Source organism: Heptranchias perlo, chromosome 24 (genome assembly GCF_035084215.1).
Source record: "Heptranchias perlo isolate sHepPer1 chromosome 24, sHepPer1.hap1, whole genome shotgun sequence".
Classification (NCBI taxonomy): Eukaryota; Metazoa; Chordata; class Chondrichthyes; order Hexanchiformes; family Hexanchidae; genus Heptranchias; species Heptranchias perlo.
In genome coordinates, this window is record NC_090348.1 from 44,606,986 (window position 1) to 44,632,457 (window position 25,472).

The 25,472-nt window shown below is 49.7% G+C and overlaps 1 protein-coding gene across 2 annotated transcripts; it reads right to left on the reverse strand.

Moving 5' to 3' along the window:
• Positions 1-1,268: 1,268 nt before the first annotated feature.
• On the reverse strand, positions 1,269-24,578 carry LOC137341746 (transmembrane protein 209-like). 2 transcript variants are annotated; one of them, XM_068005202.1, is made up of 14 exons: positions 24,525-24,578; positions 23,760-23,904; positions 22,793-22,851; positions 21,450-21,581; positions 20,286-20,527; positions 14,167-14,371; positions 12,607-12,782; positions 11,325-11,396; positions 9,294-9,390; positions 6,741-6,866; positions 5,676-5,773; positions 5,091-5,205; positions 3,466-3,563; positions 1,269-2,587 (listed from the first exon to the last, which is right to left on the reverse strand). In XM_068005202.1, exons 2-14 carry the CDS (start codon positions 23,900-23,902, stop codon positions 2,486-2,488), a joined length of 1,665 nt encoding a protein of 554 aa, XP_067861303.1. In that variant the 5' UTR covers positions 23,903-23,904; positions 24,525-24,578; the 3' UTR covers positions 1,269-2,485. The 2 variants fall into 2 exon arrangements, with proteins under 2 accessions (XP_067861303.1, XP_067861301.1); XM_068005200.1 differs by having other exon boundaries at positions 23,760-23,917; positions 24,525-24,553.
• Between the last annotated feature and the right edge of the window lie 894 nt (positions 24,579-25,472).

A 25,472-nucleotide genomic window follows, 5' to 3' on the forward strand; every position in this document is an offset into this window, starting at 1 on the left:
AGCAGCTTCCCTTCCCTAAAGGACATTAATGAACCAGTGGGCTTTTTACGACAATCTGACAGCTTCATGGTCACTTTTACTGAGACCTGATTCTTATTTCCAGATTTTTAAAAACCTGAATTCAAATTCTGATTGTGGTGGGATTAGATTCACGTTCTCTGGATTACTGGTCCTGTGACATAACCAATACACTAACCTACTTTATTAGAAATAATATAAAATTGTTAAATACCAACATCAGTGACCCCAAGATCGACTTGGTTGCAAAATCTATGCTTAAGGCTATGGGAATCTACTGCCATACATATTACTACTTAATCTAGGCTGACACTTCAATGCAGTACGGAGGGAATGCTGCGTTGTTGGAGGCACCGTCTGCCTGTTGAGGGGGATGTAAATGATCTCATGTCACCCAGGCAGTTCTGCCATTGCCCCGGCCAACGTTCCAGCCTCAACCGTCACCAAATTTAACTGGTCACTCATCCCATTTGTTGTTTGTGGGAGCTTGCTGTGCACAAATTGGCCGCTGCGTCTCAAAAGTACTTCATTGGCTGTGAAACATTTTGGGACATCCTGAGGGCCTGTCGGGCACGAAAGGAATGAGAATCTTTCTTTATTACAGCTCTCCTCAGCTACCAAGTTATACAAAGGGACAAATTTAACTGTATAGAATACTTACTTAGATCAGAATGACTTTTCTTTTGCCTCTTCCTACATCCAATTGAACTGAAGCACTTTCTGTAGAGGTTCCAAACCAATTAAAATAACAGCCACAAGAGTTCCACCTGATGGCTAACTGGGTAAAAGCACTCAGTCTCAGAGACCAGGATAGCCCTCGGTTTTATCTCTGGTCTACGCTGATCTTAGCCAGGGTGGCCGTAGCGCTGCTGCATACGGCCTGGGCTCGGGAGAGGAAACAACCCCCACTGCTGTCCAGCGACTGCCCTACCCTGCCCTCCCTCACCGCAGCCTCCCTGGCTGGCTGGTGCATGTGTTATTAGCATCGGGTAAGGACTGTTCCCGATTAGCCGTGATGTCTCCCACCTTTTGAATATACAGTCAGCAGCCGCTGCTCTGCCCACAAATGAAGAACAGCTACTTGACTGAGGTGCCAGGGGGTGGTGCCAGTAACCCATGGAACAAAGGCCTAGGTGCACAGGAACAGGAGGAGGCCATTCAGCCCCTCGGGTCTGTTCCGCCATTCAATTATGTGGAGATGCCGGTGATGGACTGGGGTGGACAAATGAAAGGAATCTTACAACACCAGGTTATAGTCCAACAATTTTATTTTAAAATTTTATTTTAAAAGCCATTCAATTAGATCATGGTCGATCTGCACCTCAACTCCACTTACCCGCCTTTGCTCCACATCCTTTGATACCCTCACCCAACAAAAATCGGTCACTCTCGGTCTTGAAAGCTCCAAGTGTCACCCAGTATCCACAGCCTTTTGGAGGAGAGAATTCCAGGTTTCCAATACCCTTTGTGTGAAAAAGTGCTTCCTGATTTTGCACCTAAATGGCTTAGCTCTGATTTTAAGCATCGTGCCCTCTTGTTCTGGGTTCCCCCCAGAAGAAACAGTTTCAACGTGTCTACCCTATCGATTCCTTTTATCATTTTAAAACACCTCGATCAGATCACCCCCCTCAACCTTCTAAACTCATGGGAATACAAGCCAAGTTTATGCAGCCTGTCCTCATAAATTAACCCTTTTAGACCCAGTAAAACCCCATTCTAAACCCCAAAACAAAAGTTAGAACCAGGAGGAGGAGGGGGAAAACAGAAGGGAGAAATGGAAGGGCATTTAGGGAAGGTGGAAAGTTGGAGGGGGGGGGTGGGGAGGAAACGGGACGACTCCCAAGCGAATAGCTCACTCATATCGAGAGGAGAACTTCGTGGGGTTTAAGGAAACCTTCAGTGAATTCAGTTTTTAAGAAGGGGGCGTTGGGCCTTGTGCAAATGCAGTGATGTGGCCTTTCTATCCATCAATATGTGTCCCAAGACCCCATGTGAAGGTTTGGGATGGGGGGGGCGGGGGGGGAAACTCCCCAATGTGGAATCGCACTGATCCCAGGGTCATCGTCATGGTGCTAGCACATCTCCCCTGGCCTTGCTCTCATCAGACTTAGGAGGGGCCGCGCCGCGGGGGCCGGGGTGGGGTCGCGTCGCGGGGGACCGGGGCCGCGGGGGCCGGGGCGGGGTCGCGTCGCGGGGGCCGGGGTCTACCTGTCTCTTTACTTTCCCATCTCAGCGGGAGGCCAGGATTGAAGTTTCAGTTGAGTCGAACGGGATGGGCGAATCAAAGTTTGGAAAGGAGTTTTTTTTTTGGTAGATTGTGATTTTTTGGAATGTGACGGGTGAGAAAACTAATCAGAAAAGCGGAATCTTAAACCAAATCAGACAAAAAAAATACAAATAATGCGTATCAAGTATCTGTATCTCAAGTGCCAATGATTTAAGGAGAAAACAGCGGAGACTCCGTGCGTTAGGGAAGTCTGAAAATAACCACATACCCCAACATTCCCGACTCCTTCGTTTTAATTATGTACAAAAACATCAGGATGGTGTGAAGCATGTTGCTCCTGTCCTGCAAAACAAAAGAAGATTATTTCATAAAATAAGAGCTGGAACATAAAATCTAATTCTGACTCTCGGATGAGATGTTAAACCGAGGCCCCGCCTGCCCTCTCAGGTGGCTGCAATAGACCCCATGGCACTATTTCAAAGGAGAGCAGGGGAGTTCTCCCCGGTGCCCTGGTCAGTATTTGTCCCTCAACCGACACCTAAAACGGATTATCTGGCCATCACCACGTTGCTGTTTGTGGGATCTTGCTGTGCATAAAACTGCAGCGTTTCCTACATAACAACATTTCAAAAGTACTTCACTGGCTGTAAAGCACTTTGGGCCATCCTGATAACAGCAGTTTCACCCCTCCAAGAATCTGGAACAAACTGAGGTTCCTTCCATTGTGGAGGTTCGAGGCTCGAGGCTCAGGAGTAGCACGCTGCCCGAATCAGATGGTCATGGGTTCCAGCCCCACTCCACAGGCTTGTGCACATAATCCAGGCTGACATCCAGAGCAGTACTGAGGGAGTGCTGCACTGTCGGAGGAGCCGTCTTCCGTTAACCCGAGGCCCCGTCTGCCTGTTCAGGTGGGTGTAAAACATCCCATGGTGCCAAGAGTAGCAGCAGCAAGTTCTCCTGGCGTCCTGATCAACATTAACCAGTCACTCGTCTGACTGCTGTTTGTGGGATCTTGCTGTGTATAAATTAACAGCCATGTTTCTCTACATAACGGTGATTACACTTCAAAAAAAAAGTAATCCATTGGCTGTGAAGTGCTTTAAGGCATAATGAGGATGGGAAAGGCAAATCCTTGTTTCTTTCACTATCACAGGGCTCAAGAGAAGGAAGGAAATATTTTTTTTAAAAAAAAATCAGAAGGAAACACTTGTTTTGAGTACCTTTGGAAAACTGTACAGCTGGCCCTGGTAGATGAGCTGGTAGTGTGGGGGGTTGATGTTGCTTTGGTGTATACAGAACAAATGCTCATTCGCAGTATCTGCAAACAGAATTAGGAACCAGAAAAAAATCAGCCACAAGTGAATAACTGGCCAAATCTTTTAACAACACAAGAGAGTGGGAAATCATCACTAATAACTAAGTACACGCTGGATCAGGCGGACTCACTCACGCCCGAGTCAGAAGGTCGTGGGTTCAAGTCCCACTCCACTGCAGTACTGAGGGAGTGCTGCAGTGTCAGAGGTGCTGTCTTTTGGATCAGACTTTAAATTAAAACCCTGACGACCCATTCAGGTGGATGTTAAAGATCCGTTTGCACTAAATTAAAATAGGAAGTTCTCCTGGTGTCCTGGCAAATATCCCTCCCTCAAAAAACAGATTGACTCGCCATTCAACTCCCTGCTGCTCGAGGGGTCTTGCTGTATGCAAAATGGCTGCTGCGTTTGTCGACATAGCAGCAGTTATAACTACACTTTAGTTTAACTCACTGAACGCTTGCAGGCATTTGAGAGATATGCAAAGGCACTACATAAATGCAAGTCTGCCTGCCTGACACTGTCGGAAATGAATAGAGAAATAGGAGTCAGATACATTTCAATATAGACGACCATGCAACCCCCACCCCACCCCCGTGTCGCATCTCTCCCCTCTAATCCCATTTCCCTTCCACCCTTTACTATTTAGCTGCATAGGAAGTACAGCTAAAGGAAGCCATTCAGCCCAAGTGTATCTAGTTTCCTTTTAAATGCTGTGATTGACACCTTTACATAAAAACATTTCTGCAAGCCTTCTCACTAATAACAACCCATTCAAAAATTCATGTTCAGAAAATAGTATTTTGGGATACAGTATATGAGTAATTTGAGACACGACGTGTGGTAAATGCAGCAGACTTGGGGGGGAAACAGGTGACTTTGGACCTATGCTTCCCAAAGCTCTCCACCTCTGGGGGTTTCTCCCTCGCCTCACGTCCGGGTCTGTTGTGGTCTAATCAGAGTGTTTATTGACACCACTGTGTTAGCCAATGAGTTGGAGGCAGGACTTACAGCAAACAAGTGTATTTTACAGCGAACAAAGCCTATTTACAAAGTCTATTTAAAAAGATTCTCTACAAACTGCCTGCGATTCCATTCCTGCTCTATGCTGGGTCAGTAAGGGACACCCGTCGGGCTCAGCTCCCACTGGATGCGGGGGGGGGGGGGGGGGGGGGGGGGAGGGCCGAAAGTAATCACCCAGGGGGTTCCCACTCCCGATTGCTACGTGGGGACCCATCGACAGTCGACGTGCGCAAACAAGTGAACAAAAGGAAGAGGAGAGGATTGGGCGCTGGTGTGATTCCCCCTACAGCTGAATAGCCACACAACACTCAACGTCTTAGGTTCATATTGGAAGAACGGACACCTGGTACTGGAGGGCGACTAGACCTGTGAATCCGCAGCCGAGCACAAATCGGGATTTCAAGACAGAGGGGAAACGCAAGAGAGGTCGGAAACATTGCAATCATTATCTAATAGTGCAACCCACAGTGTCGCTGGTGTATAGATACCAGCTGCCGAAACATACTTGCCTGGTTTATCCGGAGTTTGAATGAAATGTTGGGATGTGAAAGTTTTCCCATCGGGGTATTTGGGGTGTGGAGGCAGCCTGGAGTCAAGGTAGGTGCAGAACATGTGCATTATAATCTGAAACACAGAAAGCAGAGTATGAGAGGGAGGGTCACACCATCAACTCTACGCAGCGCACAGAGCAAATGGAAGTTAAACAGGATCTGCCGATGCTGTAGAACCGACACTAAAAGGGCAGCACCAGGTCTCTTCCAATAGCTGCGAGCTTGTCCAGTGAGCAGCTGAGCCGTACAGACTAGGAGGGTCCCGGGTTCCACCCCCAGACCGTGCTCAGTTCGCTGCTCCTAACCCCCACTCCCCCCTCCTAACACACGAGTTTCCTATCTCGGCCAGGTCATCAGAGGAAAAGCCCTTCATTAGGCAGCGAGGAGAGGGAAACTTGTCACACAAGGAGTCTCCTCTTGCTCATGTACACCCAACTAGTTACCTGGTTCCAATAATTAACAGATATACACATAGGGAGACTCATTGTTAAGATGTTAAACACACACAAGAAAAGCTTTGCACCCTTCTTGCTTTGTACTCACAGCAGAATCGTTGGGAAGGTCTGTATCCCATTTCCGGGACTTGTACTCTCCACCTCCATTCCATCGGAACGAGCTCATACAACCTCCGTGGGCAAGTTCTGCAACAAACCAAGTCACTTCATGGGAACACTGAACATCCGTGCAGATAACGAGGAACTTGGTAACTACCGATGTGTCATGGCGAGAGTTGCCTCACTCAGTTTAAACTCTCTCCCACCAATTATGTTTTCTCAAACGTTTGCGCTCAGGATAAGAGTGTTAGTGCTGGGAAATTGAATGTTTTCTATTGCATGCATCCAACATCAGTACGAATCATTCCCAGAGCAGGTACAACAGCTGGACACAGCATAAACCTCCCTTTATTCTGTCCAATGTATCTAAATTCCAGAAACCACCCTTCCCCCGACCACAATTGTGACATTTCCCACCAGAAAGAGACAGAACATAGGAACAGGAGGAGGACATTTAGCCCCTGGAGCCTGTTCCGCCATTCAATAAGATCACGGCTGATCTGTGACCTAACTCCATATACCTGCCTTAACCTCCATATCCCTTAATACCGCTGGTTAACAAAAATCTATCAATCTCAGATTTAAAATTAACAATTGAGCTGGCATCAACTGCCATTTGCAGAAGAGAATTCCAAACTTCGACCACCCTTTGCGTGTAGAAGTGTTTCCTAACTTCACTCCTGGAAGTCCTGGCTCTAATTTTTAGGCTGCGTCCCCGAGTGCTAGATTCCTCAACCTGCGGAAATAGTTTCTCTCTATCTACCCGATCAGTTCTCCTTAATATCTTGAAAATTTCAATCAAATCACCCCTTAATCTTCTAAATTCCAGGGAATACAACCCTAGTTTGTGTAATCTCTCCTCGGAATTTAACCCTTGGAGTCCAGACATCATTCTAGTAAATCTACGCTGCACTCTCTCCAAGGCCAATATATCAGAGAGAGTCAGCCAATGTTGATGATGTGGTTTAGCGCAGTCACTGGGATTCCAGTGTTTAATGGTGGGAGCCTGATATTTTCATATTATATCCACTTGAATTGTGAAACAGGAACGCACCTTTGATCCTCTCCACCAGGTACTCTTGGTTTGATGTAATGTCCAAGTACTGGACAACGATGTTCAGTGTTGGAATCTGGGGAGCTCTGACCAGGGCTGCTTGTCTTAGGCTGCTAATGCTGGTCTCTGCGAAAGGGCAAAGAGGAAACCCGTTCAACCACCAGAGTTCCCTATGGTCACCGCATAATGAAATTTTCAAACACAGCAGCTCCTGTATCACTGCTGCAATACCGTTTCAGTGAGGTACAGCACACACCCGAGAATCCCTACACCGAGTGTGTCAGAGAGCAGTGAGGCACAGCACACACCCGAGAATCCCTACACCGAGTGTGTCAGAGAGCAGTGAGGCACAGCACACACCCGAGAATCCCTACACCGAGTGTGTCAGAGAGCAGTGAGACACAGCACACACCCGAGAATCCCTACACCGAGTGTGTCAGTGAGGCACAGCACAAACCCGAGAATCCCTACACCGAGTGTGTCAGAGAGCAGTGAGGCACAGCACACACCCGAGAATCCCTACACCGAGTGTGTCAGAGAGCAGTGAGGCACAGCACACATCCGAGAATCCCTACACCGAGTGTGTCAGTGAGGCACAGCACACACCCGAGAATCCCTACACCGAGTGTGTCAGAGAGCAGTTAGGCACATCCAAGGCAAATATTTGGAGTAAGGCAAAAACATTGGGATTAGATTAGATTCCGTAACAGAATTTCATAAAATAGAAGGAAGCCATTCGGCCCATCAGACCTGCACCAGCTCTCTGCAAGAGCTATTCGTCGGTTGGCAAGTCAGTAACTGAGGGCGTAAATTTAAGGCAACCAGAAGAACAAAGGGAGAAATCTTTCTACGCAGAGGGTTGTAAGGACATAGAATAGACTAAAAGATTTAATGGGCCAGAGATCCCTCCCAAAGTAATGGAGGAGCTCAACGGTGCTCTCTGTTTTTAGTGACGAATTGAAGGAGCAAGTTCTGGTGTTTGCACATGCACAGTAAAACGTGGAAATCGTGAACTTGCTCCCAGTGGTTCGCCGGCGATATAAGTGCTTCGAATTAAAGGGCCGTCGCACGCTGCAATCAGAGAAATCATTGAAAAAGAGCAAACTTGCTTTCCTGCCCGGCTGGAAAGTAACTAATTACGCCACCAGGTCTAAACTAAGTTTTAAAAGTTAGTCTTAATGACCGTCAAACCACTAGAAATTAAATTTTTAAAATGTGGAGTCTCATATTACTCCTTATTTTAATAGTTTTTGGTTATTAAAAAATAGTAATTAAAAAATTTTGCCTTTCCATCCCTTTAATTTAATTCAATTATTTCTTTGGCTTTTCATATTAAAAAAAATTAAAATTTTTATTTACAATGACATCCAGAATACTAACTTTAAATGAATGAAGTCTGAGCATTGCAGCCTGATTCTGTAGGCGGGTCTTCTCCTCTGGCGTTTCCAGCCGCGCATCAACTCATGCTGCTCACAGGCTGGGTTGATAACGCACATTTTGGTTAAACTTCAAATTCAAGCAATTGGACACCACACAGCCCGCAGTATTTTCGTAAATTAAATTCGCAGGAGCTGCGGTGAGCATTGCCTCGCCGTTCTGCGTGATTTCTGGCCCACTGTATTGGTGGATGACCTCTGCTGGCCGTATCCTAACTCGCACCAAGTCCCGTTCACCCATCACCCCCTGTGCCCGTTGACCTACAATGGCTCCCGGTCCGGGAACGCCTCGATTTTAAAATTCTCATCCTTGTTTTCAAATCTCTCCGTGGCCTCGCCCCTCCCTATTTCTGTAGCCTCCTCCAGCCCTACAACCCTCTGAGATTTCTGCGCTCCTCCAATTCTGGCCTCTTGCACATGCCCGATTTTTAATCGCTCCATCATTGGCGGCCGTGCCTTCAGCTGCCTAGGCCCTAAGCTCTGGAATTCCCTCCCTAAACCTCTCCGCCTCTCTCTCCTTAAAATCTACCTCTTTGACCAAGCTTTTGGTCACCTGTCTTAATATTTCCTTATGTGGCTCGGTGTCAAATTTTGTTTGATAATCGCTCCTGTGAAGCGCCTTGGGACATTTTACTACGTTAAAGGCGCTATATAAATGCTTTTTCTCATTCTCCCATAATTCTCCCTTCACAAGGTATGGGTCCTTGTTGGGGGTTTGGTTGTCAAGACTCTGGTTGCCCTCCTTTACCTTGTATATGTGGTCACTTTTCAGGTGCGAGCCACAGGAGACTGAACGTCAACAGGCTATTTGACTACAGGGGCATCAAAGCACAGCCAGTCCAAATCTGTCCTCACCTGCACACTCCCAGCAGGGATTGCTAGATCAGGAGCAGGATCCCTGGCAGATTCACCACCCCGCCCCCCTCCCTCACCCCTAAACCCACAGGGCACGGAGGACAATTTACACGCCCCCTCCAATCGCCTTGGCCAAGATCAACGAACGCAGCACAGGCCGGGGATCTCCCTGAGCATTGTGGTCCAACTACTCACTGCCGAAAGATGCTGAGCCACAGGAATAGCCAATCTCTGGCTTTAGGTCCTGAAACGACATACGTACCTCCTACTTGCAGCTCGGGACACCCTAGTCTCCTTAGCTGTGTGTTCACGCCGTCAATCTCTTTGACCAAACGATTCAAAATGGTCTCGCTCATCCACTGCGGACAGATAAGATACAAGAGGACACAACCTTAGAGTCTGAGCCAAGTCCACAAAAGCGATTCCAGTAAATATATGTCTGCACACAGCATTGATTAGATGTGGAACAATCTGACCCAGAAAGCCAGCAACACAGTGCTTAAAAGGGAGACACATTTGGGAAACAAGGATATATAAAAGGGAAATGGAGAAAAAGCAGAGAACTGGGATCAAAGCAATGGAATTTACTGCCACGGGCAGCTGAAACGGTACAGCAGACTCACTTGGTTGAATGGCCCTCTTCGGTTCCTGTACTCAGTTAAACAAAAAGTTAATTTTCATTACCAGGAACCTGTTTTTATGCTCCACTCAGTGCAGGATTCAGGGAACAAAGACTCCATGTGAATTCACTAATAATATCCAATACCTCTGAGAAATTACTGCATGTGGTGCAGGGTTTGGACACAAGTTAAACATTAGGAAGTTAAGAAGGAAAGTCAGGAAAATTAGGGTAAACACTCCACAGCTCTATCACCTTCTGGGTGAAAACATTGAGAGTAACGTTCCAGACACAGAGCAGCTTGAGGTTCATCGAAACTACAGCACAGAAACAGGCCATTCGACCCAACTGGTCTATGCCAGCGTTTATGCTCCACACGAGTCTCCTCTCTCCCTGCTTCCACTAACCCCATCAGGATAACCTTCGATTCCTTTCTCCCTCATGTGCTTATCCAGCTTCCCCTTAAATGCTCAAGCCAGGACTGTGTGTTAAAACACTGGGCACAGAGGACTGCGGCCAATACACAACGCATCTGAGTTTCTGCCCATTTTAAAGAGGGCAGGAGGGAAAGGGGTTAAAAAGAGACTGACTGGGAGCTTGAATTCAGAGGGGGATTGCCGAATCAGATCACGAGCTAATTCCTGCACTGGAGTCCGAGAGGGGCTGTAAAAGAGCTGGACTACACCTCCCTCTGCTTTTGTTCACCTTTGCCAGGCCGCTCCTGCTCTGCCCCAACAACCTCTTCCCTACTTCGAGGACGGACAGAAATGCAAGCCGGTTGTTGACTGGTCACCAAGCATGGAGAAGTTGCCTGGGTCCAGACATCCCAATTTCCCATTCGTCTCTCTCACAGCAACGGGGGGAGAAATGGCAACAGGAAGAGAAGCCTTAACCCCGGGATGGGGGAATAAATCACAACACCCCACCAACTCAGTGCTATGGGCCGAGATTGCCCCCCTCCCACCCCAGAAGAGGCTTGTATACTGCAGACCCAGTTACTGTCCCCAGCACTCCGTGCTAATCACAGGCAGCTCCCTAGATCGGGCAGATAGAGCTAACCGTCTGCCACCGTCAGCATCAATTACAAAGGCACCACTTATAACATATCAAGCGCGCTGGCTATTTCGAGCAGTTCAATTAAGTGCACACTGATTTAAAAGGCACTGCTGATTTCAGCCAAAGTCGGGTCCTTCAAGCAGTTTCAATCAGCTGTTCGCACCTCGTTAAAGTGCGGTTACCTTAGTGATCAGAGTCTGGATGCAACTGCTAATCAGTCAGAGAGGCAGTTGTTAAGTGGAGATTTTCTGTGTGTTTTAAATAATATATTGGTTACTTCACTTTTTGGTTTTACTGTCCACGTATAGCAGGAAAATTGCATCAACACCAACATGCTCGCTGTGAGCAGTGGGGACTGTATTAGGCCACGAGGGAATGTACGCCCCCATTCAAACTCAGAAATCAAAGCTTCAGTGAACAAGACTCGTTATTTAAGGTACTGTATTGGGAACATGGTGGGGTTGGGATGAAGGACGGGGTGAATCGGGCCGGACTAAATTCGGATCCCGTCACTTAAAACTTAACGGGGTGACCGCGAAGGCTACATCCAAACAAGGGCAGCAGGCTCCCATTGAATCTGAGCTGCTGAACAGTGGGGCTCACTGAACATTTACTTACGTTTCTCAGGTTGGCTGTCCAGGAATCGAGAAGGTCCAACTGCTGCCGGCTCATATTCAGTCTCATCCACACCTGAAAGGTACCAAGAGGTCAACAATTACAGTCTTAGTGAATCCCAATCCTCCTCCTGCTGATTTTCTACCCACTCCTCCTTCCCCCCTCTCCCCCCACCCCGAAGGCTCTTTGCTGGGTTATAATTCCACAGCGCCCTCCAGTACTTTGTCCAAATGGCCATTCTTCTTGCCTGTACCTGGACATCGAGTGTTAGGGGGCTTGGAGGGGGTGGGTCCATTAAGTGCCCCACCCCACGAGGCATCCGGACAGAGGCGCTTTCCAGCAAGGGTTGCTGGCTAATAAATCAGGGGTGCGAATACTGGCCAGCTGTCTCCTGCCTATTCTGGGGCACTGACCCTAGTTGTAGCTGCCCCTCTACCGCCACTTAGCGCAGGCCAGGGATCCAATCTGGGGTGTTCAGCGCATTCAGACAATAGTGAAATCAGAAACATCACAGCGCAGAATAAAGAGAAACACAGCAACAAAATGGGAATAACCAACCCACACCGCTCACACGCCCGATCCTCGGAGCGTTATAAACAGCGCAGAGACAGCCGAGGACAGGCAGCTCAGCACTGACGGTGGACTCCAGCTGCCTCACTGCAATATTTAGCAATCTGACTTTAGTAGTGGAGAAAAAACAATTTCAGTCCTAAAATACTCTCACAGGTTTACTTCTGAGCTCATCAACCAAAGCTTTACTTAAGGAGTCAGTCGCGGCTCAGTCGATAGCACTCTTGCCTTTGGCTTCAAGCCCCACTCCAGGGGCCTGAGAACATAATTTAGCCTGGCACTTCAGCGCAGTACTGAGGGAGTGCTGCACTGTCGGAGGTGCCGTCTTTCGGATGAGGCCCCGTCTGGTCTCCCAAGCGGACATAAAAGATTCCACGGCGCTATTCGAAGAGCAGCAGGGGAGTTCTCCCCGGTATCCTGGCCAATACTTATCCCTCAACCAACATTGTCAAAACAGATTATCTGGTCATTATCTCATAGTTGTTTGTGGGATCTTGCTGTGCGCAGATTGGCTGCTGCGTTTCCTACAGTGCAACAGTGACTACACTTCAAAAGTACTTATTTGGCTGTAAAGCACGTTCGAACATCTTGAGGCTGTGAAAGGCACTATTATAAATGAGAGTTCTTTCTTTCTTAAGCTTTAGTCCTTCAAGGGTTAATTTTTAATCTTCTACGAATCATGTGAAATGCTAAGCATCTAGAAATTGTAACGCACCTCTTCCGCGAGCAGCTTGGAGCCCAGGTCAGTGTCATCTTTGTGGGCCGAGGGGGCCTGGGACCGGCTGGCGAGCTGGTACTGGAATTTGCGTAGCGACTGCGCGTAGTCTCCTGTGGTGCGGCTGTAGTTCCAAAAGGTCGGACTGTTTCTGTTGGATGCACATTCCGGGCTTCCTGTGTGTGTGCGCGCACAAATCAATAAAGGCAAGGCATTCAGCAATTAAAAGCGAGAGCCAGGCAGTCCCTTTTTACCATTGGGTCTCCCAAAGTTTCAGCCAATCTTACGTCCCCGTCCTCTTAACCCAATTCATCTTTCGAATTGAGGTGCAGTATCACTTTCACAGCCTGGATACTGCCTCAGGTACACACTCATTTTAGAATTGCAGAGCCTTAAATTGGCAGGTTGGATGATAACAGCAGTACAAAGATCAGGCTTCCATTTCACTCCCCATTTAACCTCATAGTTCCCATTTAACCTCATAGTTCCCATTTAACCTCATAGAAACTAGCCTTTGTCCCTTCTTTTTTCTCTCTCTTGAAGGTGTGGACTCTTTGTTGGACGACGAATGCCCTCTGGTACATCATGCAAGCAGCCATCCGTCATGTGCGAGCAAGGGTGCCAGCAAGCTATTCAACCACAGCAGCATCACAGCTAAGTCCGAAGCTGGAACCTCGGCTGATTTTTTTTCTCACCCCCCACCCCTCCCAAACCTAGAAGTGCTGAGGCCGACCGAGCGCCGACATTGCTACCCTGGCAGAGAGGGAGCCAACAGCACAGACCAGGGATCGAGCCCGGGACTGCCCTGACTGCAGGGCCCAGCTGCTCGTTGGTTAAGTGAGTTTATCCATCGGGGCAAATGACCAAAGGAGCTTGAGGCGGTGACTCCGTTTACCAAATAACCACTCCCCAATAACATTACACCCCCCCCACTCCACCCCCAACCTCAATACCAGAACACAACTTTTCAATCTGTGATAAAGAACAAGATCATCTCAAAATGGGGCTTCCCCTCTCCCACCCCAGTTTTCTCCTTCCCCTTCTGAAGGTCCATGCCATGTTACAGCTTCATTCAAACCAACCTCCCTCCAGTATCTTCATGTGTGAGCTTAAGACAGTGAATGTCAACAGACCTCCCAACTGTTTGGGAAGGAGCACTAAAGAGAGGGGATTACGGCCAAGCCCAATCCTGTTCACAGAATCGTACGGCACAGGAGGCCATTCGGCCCATTGTCTCTGTGCCGGTTCTTTGAAAGAACTATCCAATTAGTCCCATTCACCCTGCTCTTTCCCCATAACCCTGCAAATTTCCTCAACTTGTCCTTGTTCACCCAATGTCCATGCATACACTTTGCAGGAGAGGTCACTGGACGACAATCGGGACTGAAAGTCCCCTTGCCCTCCCATCCAAAACATAGAGACGCCAATGATTGCAACCGTCCTCAAACTGCCCCGGCTGAGATCGGCTAACGCAGTACAGACCAGGCCCCTGAATCCGGGTCCCTCACTGTTCTGTACGGTTCCGATTATATCACACCAAAAGTTCAAGCCTCAACTGACCCAGCTGGCTGCGGCCCTGCTTCTCCTCTTCAGAGCGGAGGAAGTTCTCCAGAGACTTCATGTCGGTCACGTACTCATCTCGTGTGAGGGGAGCGCTGTACACGGAAGGTGCAGATCGGTAACGGGCTCTCAGGCTGGAGCCCTCTGTACTCCCCACGCTGTTATTGTACAAGCACGAATTCTGAAGGGGACTGAAGCTGGAGCCCTAAAGGAAAATAGGAAAGAATAAAGTCTCCAGCAGTTTAGCTAACAAAAGCCCCTCGTCTCTGGCCTCCAAATCACCCCCAAACCCCCCCCCCAAACCTCCCGGTCTATCACAGCCTTTGTTTCAAACACATCATCCCACTCACTCTTCCTCACCACCCCCTGCATCGTCACCGTGTTGAAATCGAGTCAGTCTCCTACTCTAACTTATTCTTTCCCAGGACTTCAAAGTGGAGGAACTCTCGAGCTCCCCCTGTCTCCCCTTCCTCCGACAATCAAGGCTTTTAAAATCTAAGCTTGGCGTTACCTAAACACATCTTGAACCAAATTTTTGAGGTAAATCAAGTCCCACTCCAGAGACTTGAGCACATAATTCAGGCTGACACTCCCAGTGCAGTACTGAGGGAGTGCTGCACTGTTGGAGGTGCCGTCTTTCAGATAAGACGTTAAACCGAGGCCCCGTCTGCCCTCTCAGGTGGACATAAAAGATCCCACGGCCACTATTGGACGAGGAGCAGGGGAGTCCTGGCCAATATTTATCCCTCAACCAACACCTAAAACAGATTGTCTGGTCATTTATTTCATTGCTGTTTGTGGGATCTTGCTTTGCGCAAAATTGCTGCCGCATTTCCCTACATTATAACGGTGATTTCAAAATTACTTCATTGGCTGTAAAGCGCTTTGGGACGTCCTGAGGTCGTGAGAGGTGCTGTATAAATGCAAGTTCTTTCTTCCTCATCGTCTGTCCTAGTCTTTTCACCCTTGCTGGTGTCCTGCGCTGAGGTTCCTCAGCCCCTCATTTACACTCGCCAAAAAACAATTTCCATTTATTAACATAACAGTATAGAACTGTAAAAACAAAAACCCACTGGAACATACAGGGCGAGAAAAAAAATTATTGCTGTCTTCAAAGAATAAAAATAACTTGAATTTATGTTGTGCCGTTAACACAGTAAAACGTCCCAAGGCGCTTCACAGGAGCGATTTTCAAACAAAATTTGACACCGAGCCACATAAGGAGATATTAGGTCAGGTGACCAAAAGCTTGGTCAAAGAGGTAGGTTTTAAGGAACCACTTAAAGGTTTAGAGAGAGGTAGAGAGGCGGAGAGGTTTAGGGCAGGAATTCCAGAGCTTAGAGCCTAGGCAGCTGAAGACACGCCTGCCAATTGTGGAGCGATTAAAATCGGGGATGTGTAAGAGGCAAGAATTGGAGGAGCGCAGGGATCCCGGATGGGTGTAGTTGAAGGAGATTACAGAGATAGGGAGGGGCGAGGCCATGGAGGGAATTTGAAAACAAGGATGAGAATTTTAAAATCGAGGCGTTCCCGGACCGGGAGCCAATGTAGGTCAGTGAGCACACACTACACTTTCCATTACTCCTCAGTTAGTTCTTTGACCAGAAAACTTATCCAGCTTGTTCTTAATTTATCTACTTCCTGTCACGTTTCATATCATTTCAGCTACAGCAATATTAAAAGACATTCTCCCTCCCCTCCCAGCCCCTCCAACACACTGTTCCGTGACTGAGAGACAAACGGAGAACTTCAGGGGCATTCGGGGCTGTTTTTAGTTCCAGAGATGCACAGAGTTGCCTCCAGAGGAGATTTCTCTCAGTCCCACCAGAACACAGCCGTTCCCAGCGCCAGTGGATGTCCTCGGCCACAAGGCAATACTGCTCTAGACCTTCACACAACTATGCACGTGCAAGATTACACTCGGAGCAGTGGAGAGGAGCAGAGCTGCCTACTACTGTGAACGTAGAACAGAGCTGCTGGTTCATGTGTACGTAGAGCAGCGGGTTAATGTAGATTCCACAGTACTTGGAGCTCCAGCATATTATTTATCGTATTATTCAACTTGAAGCAGATCTGTAATATAAAAGGGTTTGGGTAGGGGTCGGTTTAAAGAGAGGGGTATGAACCGAACCTTCCACAATTATAACCAGCCAATGCTCCAATGTGAGTCAAAGGGTATTCCACCATGGGAGTCATCATCTGCAAACCGGTTGTCCTATCCCACTGTCTACACGCTTAAAATAAGAGCCACTCGATCACGACCAGGGGCAGGAGTTCTGGCCACTTTCCTCTTTGCTAACCCAGGGCTCATAAGCCGATCAGTTCAGCTCGAATGCCACACCGGATGAGATCAGCCAGTCCCGCATGGATCGGGAAAGAATCTGGGATCCCCCCTGGTCAGTACGGTTCAGCTACTCAGTGGATATAAAAACTTACTGAGTCATCAGACCTGGCAGCGCGGGCAATTCCACCCAGGGCTGACGCGCTTTTAAACAAAATGATGAGAAACTGAAAACTCCTCACCAGATGGCAACGCAATTAATGGAACTGGGATTACACAAAACCGGGAACGGTGGGAAAACGGACTGAATTAAACACATGGCAACGGAGGTCAGGGTAAAGGAGCTGTCATTTTCACCTGCGACCAGAACACAGCCAGCCCCACAGGAGTATGGAAAGAAAGCACCTTTCGCAATCACTCCCTTTGGTTCACAATCAAACACCAAGGATTCCGAGAGAAGATTCACGTGTATTTTTCTCTATCTGGTGGGGTGGGTGGGGGACTCCCGGGCAGACGGACCTGAAACCGGGCAGGAATCAGGAAGTGGGGAAGAGAGGTGGGGGTGAGCCCAGCAAGGCTTCCTCACAGTGGCACGGTGGGGGGGGTCAGGAAGGTCCCTGGCCTTCTCGTCTCCCGTGGCGCACCGCACTGGGACTCCCACCGTGCGACAGGCTTCCTGGTCAGTCCCACAGTCCTGCTCATGACAGCAATAACCAGGGCTGCTTGAAATTCCAGTGCTCCTTCACCGTTGGTTTTCTGCAGTCGGTCCCAAGCCTACTTTTAGAATCATAGAATCATAGAAGTTTACAACATGGAAACAGGCCCTTCGGCCCAACATGTCCATGTCGCCCAGTTTATACCACTAAGCTAGTCCCAATTGCCTGCACTTGGCCCATATCCCTCGATACCCATCTTACCCATGTAACTGTCCAAATACTTTTTAAAAGACAAAATTGTACCCGCCTCTACTATTGCCTCTGGCAGCTCGTTCCAGACACTCACCACCCTTTGAGTGAAAAAATTCCCCCTCTGGACCCTTTTGTATCTCTCCCCTCTCACCTTAAATCTATGACCCCTCGTTATAGACTCCCCTACCTTTGGGAAATGATTTTGACTATCTACCTTATCTATGCCCCTCATTATTTCATAGACTTCTATAAGATCACCCCTAAACCTCCTACTCTCCAGGGAAAAAAGTCTCAGTCTATCCAACCTCTCCCTATAAGTCAAACCATCAAGTCCCGGTAGCATCCTAGTAAATCTTTTCTGCACTCTTTCTAGTTTAATAATATCCTTTCTATAATAGGGTGACCAGAACTGAACACAGTATTCCAAGTGTGGCCTTACTAATGTCTTGTACAACTTCAGCAAGACATCCCAACTCCTGTATTCAATGTTCTGACCAATGAAACCAAGCATGCTGAATGCCTTCTTCACCACCCTATCCACCTGTGACTCCACTTTCAAGGAGCTATGAACCTGTACTCCCAGATCTCTTTGTTCTATAACTCTCCCCAATGCCCTGGCCCGATTCGATCTACCAAAATGCATCACCTCACATTTATCTCAATTAAACTCCATCTGCCATTCATCGGCCCACTGGCCCAATTTATCAAGATCCCGTTGCAATCCTAGATAACCTTCTTCACTGTCCACAATGCCACCAATCTTGGTGTCATCTGCAAACTTACTAACCATGCCTCCTAAATTCTCACCCAAATCATTAATATAAATAACAAATAACAGCGGACCCAGCACCGATCCCTGAGGCACACCGCTGGTCACAGGCCTCCAATTTGAAAAACAACCCTCTACAACCACCCTCTGTCTTCTGTCGTCAAGCCAATTTTGTATCCAATTGGCTACCTCACCTTGGATCCCGTGAGTTTTAACCTTATGTAACAACCTACCATGCGGTACCTTGTCAGACTTTGCTGAAGTCCATGTAGACCACGTCTACTGCACAGCCCTCATCTATCTTCTTGGTTACCCCTTCAAAAAACTCAATCAAATTCGTGAGACATGATTTTCCTCTCACAAAACCATGCTGACTGTTCCTAATCAGTCCCTGCCTCTCCAAATGCCTGTAGATCCTGTCTCTCAGAATACCCTCTAACAACTTACCCACTACAGATGTCAGGCTCACCGGTCTGCAGTTCCCATGCTTTTCCCTGCCACCCTTCTTAAACAAAGGCACAACATTTGCCACCCTCCAATCTTCAGGCACCTCACCTGTAGCTGTCGATGATTCAAATATCTCTGCTAGGGGACCTGCAATTTCCTCCCTAACCTCCCATAACGTCCTGGGATACATTTCATCAGGTCCCGGAGATTTATCTACCTTGATGCGCGTTAAGACGTCCAGCACCTCCCTCTCGGTAATATGTATACTCCTCAAGACATCACTATTTATTTCCCCAAGTTCCCTAACATCCATGCCTTTCTCAACCGTAAACACCGATGTGAAATATTCATTTAGGATCTCACCCATCTCTTGTGTTTCTCTTGCCAATTTTCTCCGTTCCACGCTGAAGATACAGTCTAATCCGGGCCACCCCCCCGCCAGCTCAAGGACCCTGCCCAGCATTTACTCGGTGGCTTTGACGGTGATTCCAGGGGGGTGGGGTCATCATGGCCATGGCCAAGCCCGACCCTGTCCGCACATGGACTCCCAGTACGAGGAATGGGAATCCTGGCCGCCTTTCCCCCTCCATAACCCAGGAGCACTGAGGCCTATCGCAGCCCTGGCTGGGATCAGTTACTCACTGATACACCCAGCTGGTCCTCTGGGGAAGTCTCCACCATCTCATCTGTTGACATGGGAAGACTTTCCTTTTTTTTGTTGCAAAATATAAAATATGGCAAAAACTTCCCTCAAAAGTTTAATGGGTAAAAGCTATGAACGCCTTGGGACATTTTACTACCTTAAAGGCACTATATAAACGCAAGATCAGGGACGCCCCAGATTTCTATGATCTGTGCCGAGCTACAGCGACAGTGCGGGGGGCAAACCTGTACCCGGTGACCCAGAGACTGGGGGAGGGGAGCAGAATAAGTCAAAGGTCACAGTGCTCGTTGCCATCCCGGCTACAAAGAGCACAGATTTGGCCGAGGTGTGGACAGCATCGGGGCTGATCGTAATATCACCCACGGAGGAATAGCTCTCAACACTCACTGTCAACGGCTCACGCAGTAAAGAACGGCACTCGATTGAGGCACCCGAGGGCCACGGACATTTGCGGAACAGCCACCCCAGCTCGGGTCAGTGTCTTAACAATGTCAGCCGTGGTTCGGTGGTAGCACTCGCGCCTCGGAGTCAGAAGGTTGTGGGTTCAAGTCTCACTCCAGAGACTTGAGCACAAAATTTAGGCTGACACCCCCAGTGCAATACTGAGAGAGTGCTGCATTGTCAGAGATGCTGTCTTTCGGATGAGGCATTAAGCTGAGGCCCCGTCTGCTCTCTCGGATGGATGTAAAAGATCCCCAGGCACTATTTTGAAGAGCAGGGGAGCTCTCCCAGTGTCCTGGCCAATATTTATCCCTCAACCAACATCATTAAAACAGATTATTTTGTCGGTATCACATTGCTGTTTGTGGGACCTTGCCCTACACAAAATGGCTGCCACGTTGCCCATATTACAACAGTGACTACACTTCAAAGAGTATTTCAAAAAGGCACGATATAAATGCAAGTTCTTTCTTTCTTACTGTCAGGCGAGATGGGGAAAACGGGAACATGGTTACAAACCCATAATGGGGATTTTAGAGATACCAGTGAACGTCAAATATTGATCCCAATGGTTAGATTCCACCCCACCTCCCCTCCGTTTCTACGTACCGTATTGAAGCTGTTGCCAGACGAGTACATCACAGAGGACGGGAAGGATCCACTCCCTGGCGGGGAAGGGGTCGGCATGGTTGGGCTAAACCCCGTTATACAGTTGGGGCTGAACTTGGGACTGGGGCAGAGGGGCCGCGAAGGGCTGTAGGACAGCACGCTCTGCCCCTGGGCCATGCCCGGCGGGGAGCTGTTGGGGGTGGACGTGGTGGCTGGCTTCTGCTGCGGAGTCGTCTGTATCGCTGAGGAGAGAAGAGTTGCGACAGGTTAAGTACTCGGTTATAGGTCCCCCCTCTCGCTTCCCGTTGAGACTTTTGTCATCTCCATATGGTCAGTACTGCTCTTCACCTTCCTCACCCATCACATCCAACGTTCAGAAGTCCCAACCCCCATGTTCTTCCTCGTTGTGTTGAACTCATCCTCCCCGTCTCCTACTCGGATTCTTCAACCACCTCAACACTGTGGTGCCTCTTACCCCCTTGGTTTTTGTATCTAGAGCACAGACTGTAAAAGCCAGGAGGCAATTTTTGGACTGGTCCAAGACCTCAGGTGAGGTTGCAGTTGGGATCATTGTGTATAGTTTTGACCAGCTCATTATAGGAAGGATAGAAAAGCAAAAAAGCAATGGAGAAGATGCAGCGTAGATTCACAAGGATGTGTAACCGGGGACCGGGGTGAGGGGTTACAGTTACAAAGGGACCTGAGAAGAGAGGGCAGAGATCTCGGAGGGTTGTAGGGCTGGAGGAGATTATGGAGATTTGTGGGGTGGGGGTGGTGGGTAGCGAGACCATGGAGGGGCTTGGTGCAAGTTAGGGCACTGGCAGCAGAGATTATGGAGGGTGGAAGATGGGAGGCTGGCCAGGAGAGCATTGGAATAGTCAAGTCTGGAGGTAACAAAGGCATGGATGAGAGTTTCAGTTTCAGATGAGCTGAGGCAGGGGCGGAGATAGGCGATGTTACAGAGGTGGAAGTAGACGGTTTTGGTGATGGAGCAGATATGTGGTCGGAAGCTCATCTCAGGATCAAATTGGACGCCAGGGTTGCAGACGGTCTGGTTCAGCCTCAGACAGTGGCCAGGGAGAGGGGTGGAGTCGGGAGCTAGGGACCGGAGTTCCTTAACCGTTCTCTCTCCCCACACTGGGCCGCAGCTACGTCCCAACTTACCTGAGTTCCTCATTCCCAGCAGGGTTTGCTGCTGTGGGCTCATCACAAGGCTGGCTGGGACCACGGCACTCCTGAAATAACGCCAGAAATCAAATAAAGCATTCAGGCAAAACAAGGTGACCAGTCCGAGCTCTGGAACAAAAGAGAGAGAAATCGGAAAGTTACAAGACGTGCAACAGAATACACCAAACTAAATTCAGGCAGTGTTTTGCGTGGGATTCAAGATACGGAGCGGGCTCCGTAGAAATTGAAACTCTTAAGCTGAACGACACGGAACGGGAAGCTACAAACATCGATCCTACGGTCAGTGTGGAGTTAGCTGCTCTCAGCAAGGACTGGCCTTGATGTGGAAAGGAGAACATCAGAGCAGCCCAAGGGAAAAGCTATTCCCACTGGATGAGTTGGTAACCAGAGGGCACATGTTTAGGATCATCACCAGAACAGAGAACTTAGAAATAATTCTCAGGACATGGAACGTCTTAGTGGAATCACAATCCAGAATAGCTTTTAAAAATGGAAGCAAATAAATATTTGAAAAATTAATTTTTTTTAAAGGGGCACGGGGAAGGGGAACGGGACCGGGAGGCTAGCTCTTTCAGAGAGCCAGCACAGGCACGATGGGCCGAGTGGCCGCCTACTGAACTCCTATATTCTACAAGACACAACTGGCAAATAGCTGAGGCTGAAGGGAAGGAACGAAAACGGACAGCAACCACCTGGGGCACCGGAAGGTTCTGCGGGATGTATAAGCGTCTCCGAGAGGTGGCAGAGACACCAGCCCAGGGCACGGGGCAAAGGCCCACCCCCCGCCCCGCTCTTGCCCAATAACCTGCCGTGACCCGCAACTGCCATAGGAACAGGAGGAGGCCATTCAACCCCTCGAGCCTGTCCCGCCATTCAATTAGATCATGGCTGATCTGTATCTCAACTCCATTTACCCGCCTTGGTTCCATAACCTTTGCCTCACAAAAATCTATCAATCCCAGTTTTGAAATTTTCAATTGACCCCCAGCCTCAACAGTTTTTTGGGTGGGGGAGGGAAAAAGAGTTCCAGATTTCCACTCCCCTTTGTGTGAAGAAGTGTTTCCTGACATCACCCCTGAACGGCCTAGCTTTAATGATAAGGTTATGCCCCCTTATTCTAGACACCCCACTAGAAGAAATAGTTTCTCTCTATCTACCCAAACACCTCAATCAGATCACCATTTAATCTTCTATACTCCGAGGTAAACAAGCCTCGTCTATGCAACCAGCCCTCATAATTTAACCAGAGGAGCACATTTAATCAGTGGGAGACAGCACAATCGGCAACTAAGTTCTCCAGATAGCACAGAGTTACTCACCAATATACCACAGGGGCCAGTAGCTGATGTTGTAGAATTTGCTCAGCAATTTGCCAGTCCTGCAAAATGAGATTTTTAAAAAAAATTATAAAATATGTGCATCTTGACTCAAAAATAAAAATTAATACGATTAGCTGGGAATCAAACACCTTGTGTTTGAACTCAAGACAAGGGTTTAAAAGCAAATTACTGAGGCCCCTCTCCCACTCCATCAGTAAATGCCTTTCTGGCCCATTACTCTGGACCAGTAACCCGTTACCAGTAACGAGACTGATGGATGTCTTCGCCAGCTCTCAAAGTTAGAGACTAATCCAGATTCACAAAGTTTCTTATTGCTCCTCCTTTTTCTGCCAATGTTCCCTTTGCCGCTGTGACCTGTGGTTCCAAAGTCACCTTCCCAGTACCTCACGGAGAGAGGCCACCCTCCACGTGTTAGCCCGCGCAGCGAGTGTCGGCAGGCGATTCGGGAGCGGTGAGTCTGGCCGATTTTCCCAGGGGAGCCAAGGCCGATTTTAACCCCGGAACGCTGCAATCGGCCAAGATCGACTAACACACCCGAATGGGGAAAGAAGCTGGTCTGTCCGGTTCAGCTACTCACTGGGTCGTCGGGTGGCACCACAAGACAGCCCTTGCTTTCTGATGACACGAAGAAGAGCAGGGGGGAGTTCTCCCCGGTGTCCTGGGCCAATATTGATCTCTCAACCAACACCACTAAGACAGGTCATCTCGTTCCTATTAGCGGGATCTTGCTGTGCGCAAACTGGCTGCCGCGTTTCCCTACGTTACAACAGTGACTACACTTCCAAAAAGTACTCCATTGGCTGTAAAGCGCTTTGGGGCGTCCCGAGGTTGTGGAAGGCGCTATAGAAATGCAAATCTTTCATTCTAACACCAGGTGTCAAATTTTATCTCCACAATTTAAAGACAAATGAGAGTCACTGCGAGTGGAGAGGGAACAACCACTCACATCTCCATGTAGACCATCCCAGCGAGCCCCACATTGAGCAGCCCCCAGACCAGCATCACCTTCCTGGCTTGCGCCTCTTTCCTCATCTGGATGGTGCGGTCGATGAGAGCGGTGCCGGGGGGCCCATTTCCCGCTGGGTTCATTTCTGTGGACACAAACTGACAGTTTAACGGTTTTCAGTAAAGAATAAACCGGATTCGAGGAGTTTCCCAAAAGCAGCAAAAAGGCGGGAGGGAGGGAGGGAGTGGAGGGCCCGCCCGCCTCAACAGGCCCAGTGGTCGGGCCCCCGGGCCCCACACCCCCGGGCGGGGCACCCCACACCCCCGGTAACCCCGGGCTCCCCGGACCCCCGGTAACCCCGGGCTCCCCGGGCCCTCCGATCCCCGGTAACTCCGGTCCCCGGACCCCCGGACCCTCCGATCCCCGGACCCCCGGTAACCCCGGGCCCTCCGATCCCCGGACCCCCGGGCCCTCCGATCCCCGGACCCCCGGGCCCTCCGATCCCCGGACCCCCGGGCCCTCCGATCCCCGGACCCCCGGTAACCCCGGGCCCTCCGATCCCCGGACCCCCGGTAACTCCGGGCCCTCCGATCCCCGGACCCCCGGTAACCCCGGGCCCTCCGATCCCCGGACCCCCGGTAACTCCGATCCCCGGACCCCCGGTAACTCCGATCCCCGGACCCCCGGTAACTCCGATCCCCGGACCCCCGGGCCCTCCGATCCCCGGACCCCCGGTAACTCCGGCCGCCGCATTCATTCACTCACCGACCCGCTCCGCCGCCACCGGAAATACAATGACCTACTTCCGCTAACGTACGTCATCTCGCTTGACGTCGGCAAAGATTTTTAAAAACTGGACGCGGGAAATTCATAACGCGTGGCCCCGCCCACCCCCGCCCACTTACCCCCGGGACCCCGCCCACTGACCCCCGGGACCCCGCCCACTGACCCCCGGGCCCCGCCCACTAACTCGAGGACTCAGGAAAACACCAGCTGGCCCCGAGCCCCGCCCACTCGCCCTGGGAAACGCCCACTGGCCGCAGGACACGCCCACTGTGGCGACAGGACACGCCCACTGACCACAGGACACGCCCACTGACCCCAGGCTATTCCCCTCACTCCCCCAACTCAGTGGAACGCCCTCCACCCCCTGACCCTGGGACATGCTCACTGACCACAGCCGACTCCCCTCCACCCTCCCCCACTGGGCGGGTCACCTCCCCACACTGACCCAAGGCCACTACGTCCCTCTGTCCCCTGTGAGGAGACTGCCCCAATTACCCCGAGACCCCTCTCGCTGACCCCAGGCCTGCTCCCCACTGACCCCAGGCCACACCTCCTTGCACTGACCCTGGGACATCTAAACCCCGACTGACCCCAGGCCACTTGCCCCTCACTGTCCCCCGGGCCACCACCCCAAGCACCAGGCCATGCCCTGGAACCCCAACCCATCATCCCCCTCCTCACGATGCCAGCCAGCTTACCCGCTGACCATGGGCCAGCAACCCACACATGAGGACACTCTACCCACCGTCCCAGGGCTAACCCACCCATTGACTGGACCGCACCATCTGCTGACCAGCCCATTCAAGCCAAGACAACTTTACGTAGGAAGTTTCCATTCTAAAGTCCGCATCGGAATTCTAATGGTAAATGTTGAGAGGAAATGCATCAGATTTTTAACATATATTGCTGATGAACTGGAAGAATCTC

What these genes read in the sequence shown, in the direction of transcription:
- LOC137341746 (XM_068005202.1), bottom strand. Translation starts at nt 23,902, where the DNA reads ATGAACCCAGCGGGAAATGGGCCCCCCGGCACCGCTCTCATCGACCGC. An exon ending in GCTGGGAATGAGGAACTCAG is followed by an intron (nt 20,528 to 21,449) that starts GTAAGTTGGGAC and finishes TTCTCTCCTCAG; the next exon opens with CGATACAGACGACTCCGCAG. An exon ending in ACCTTCCCAACGATTCTGCT is followed by an intron (nt 5,206 to 5,675) that starts GTGAGTACAAAG and finishes TCTGTGTTTCAG; the next exon opens with ATTATAATGCACATGTTCTG.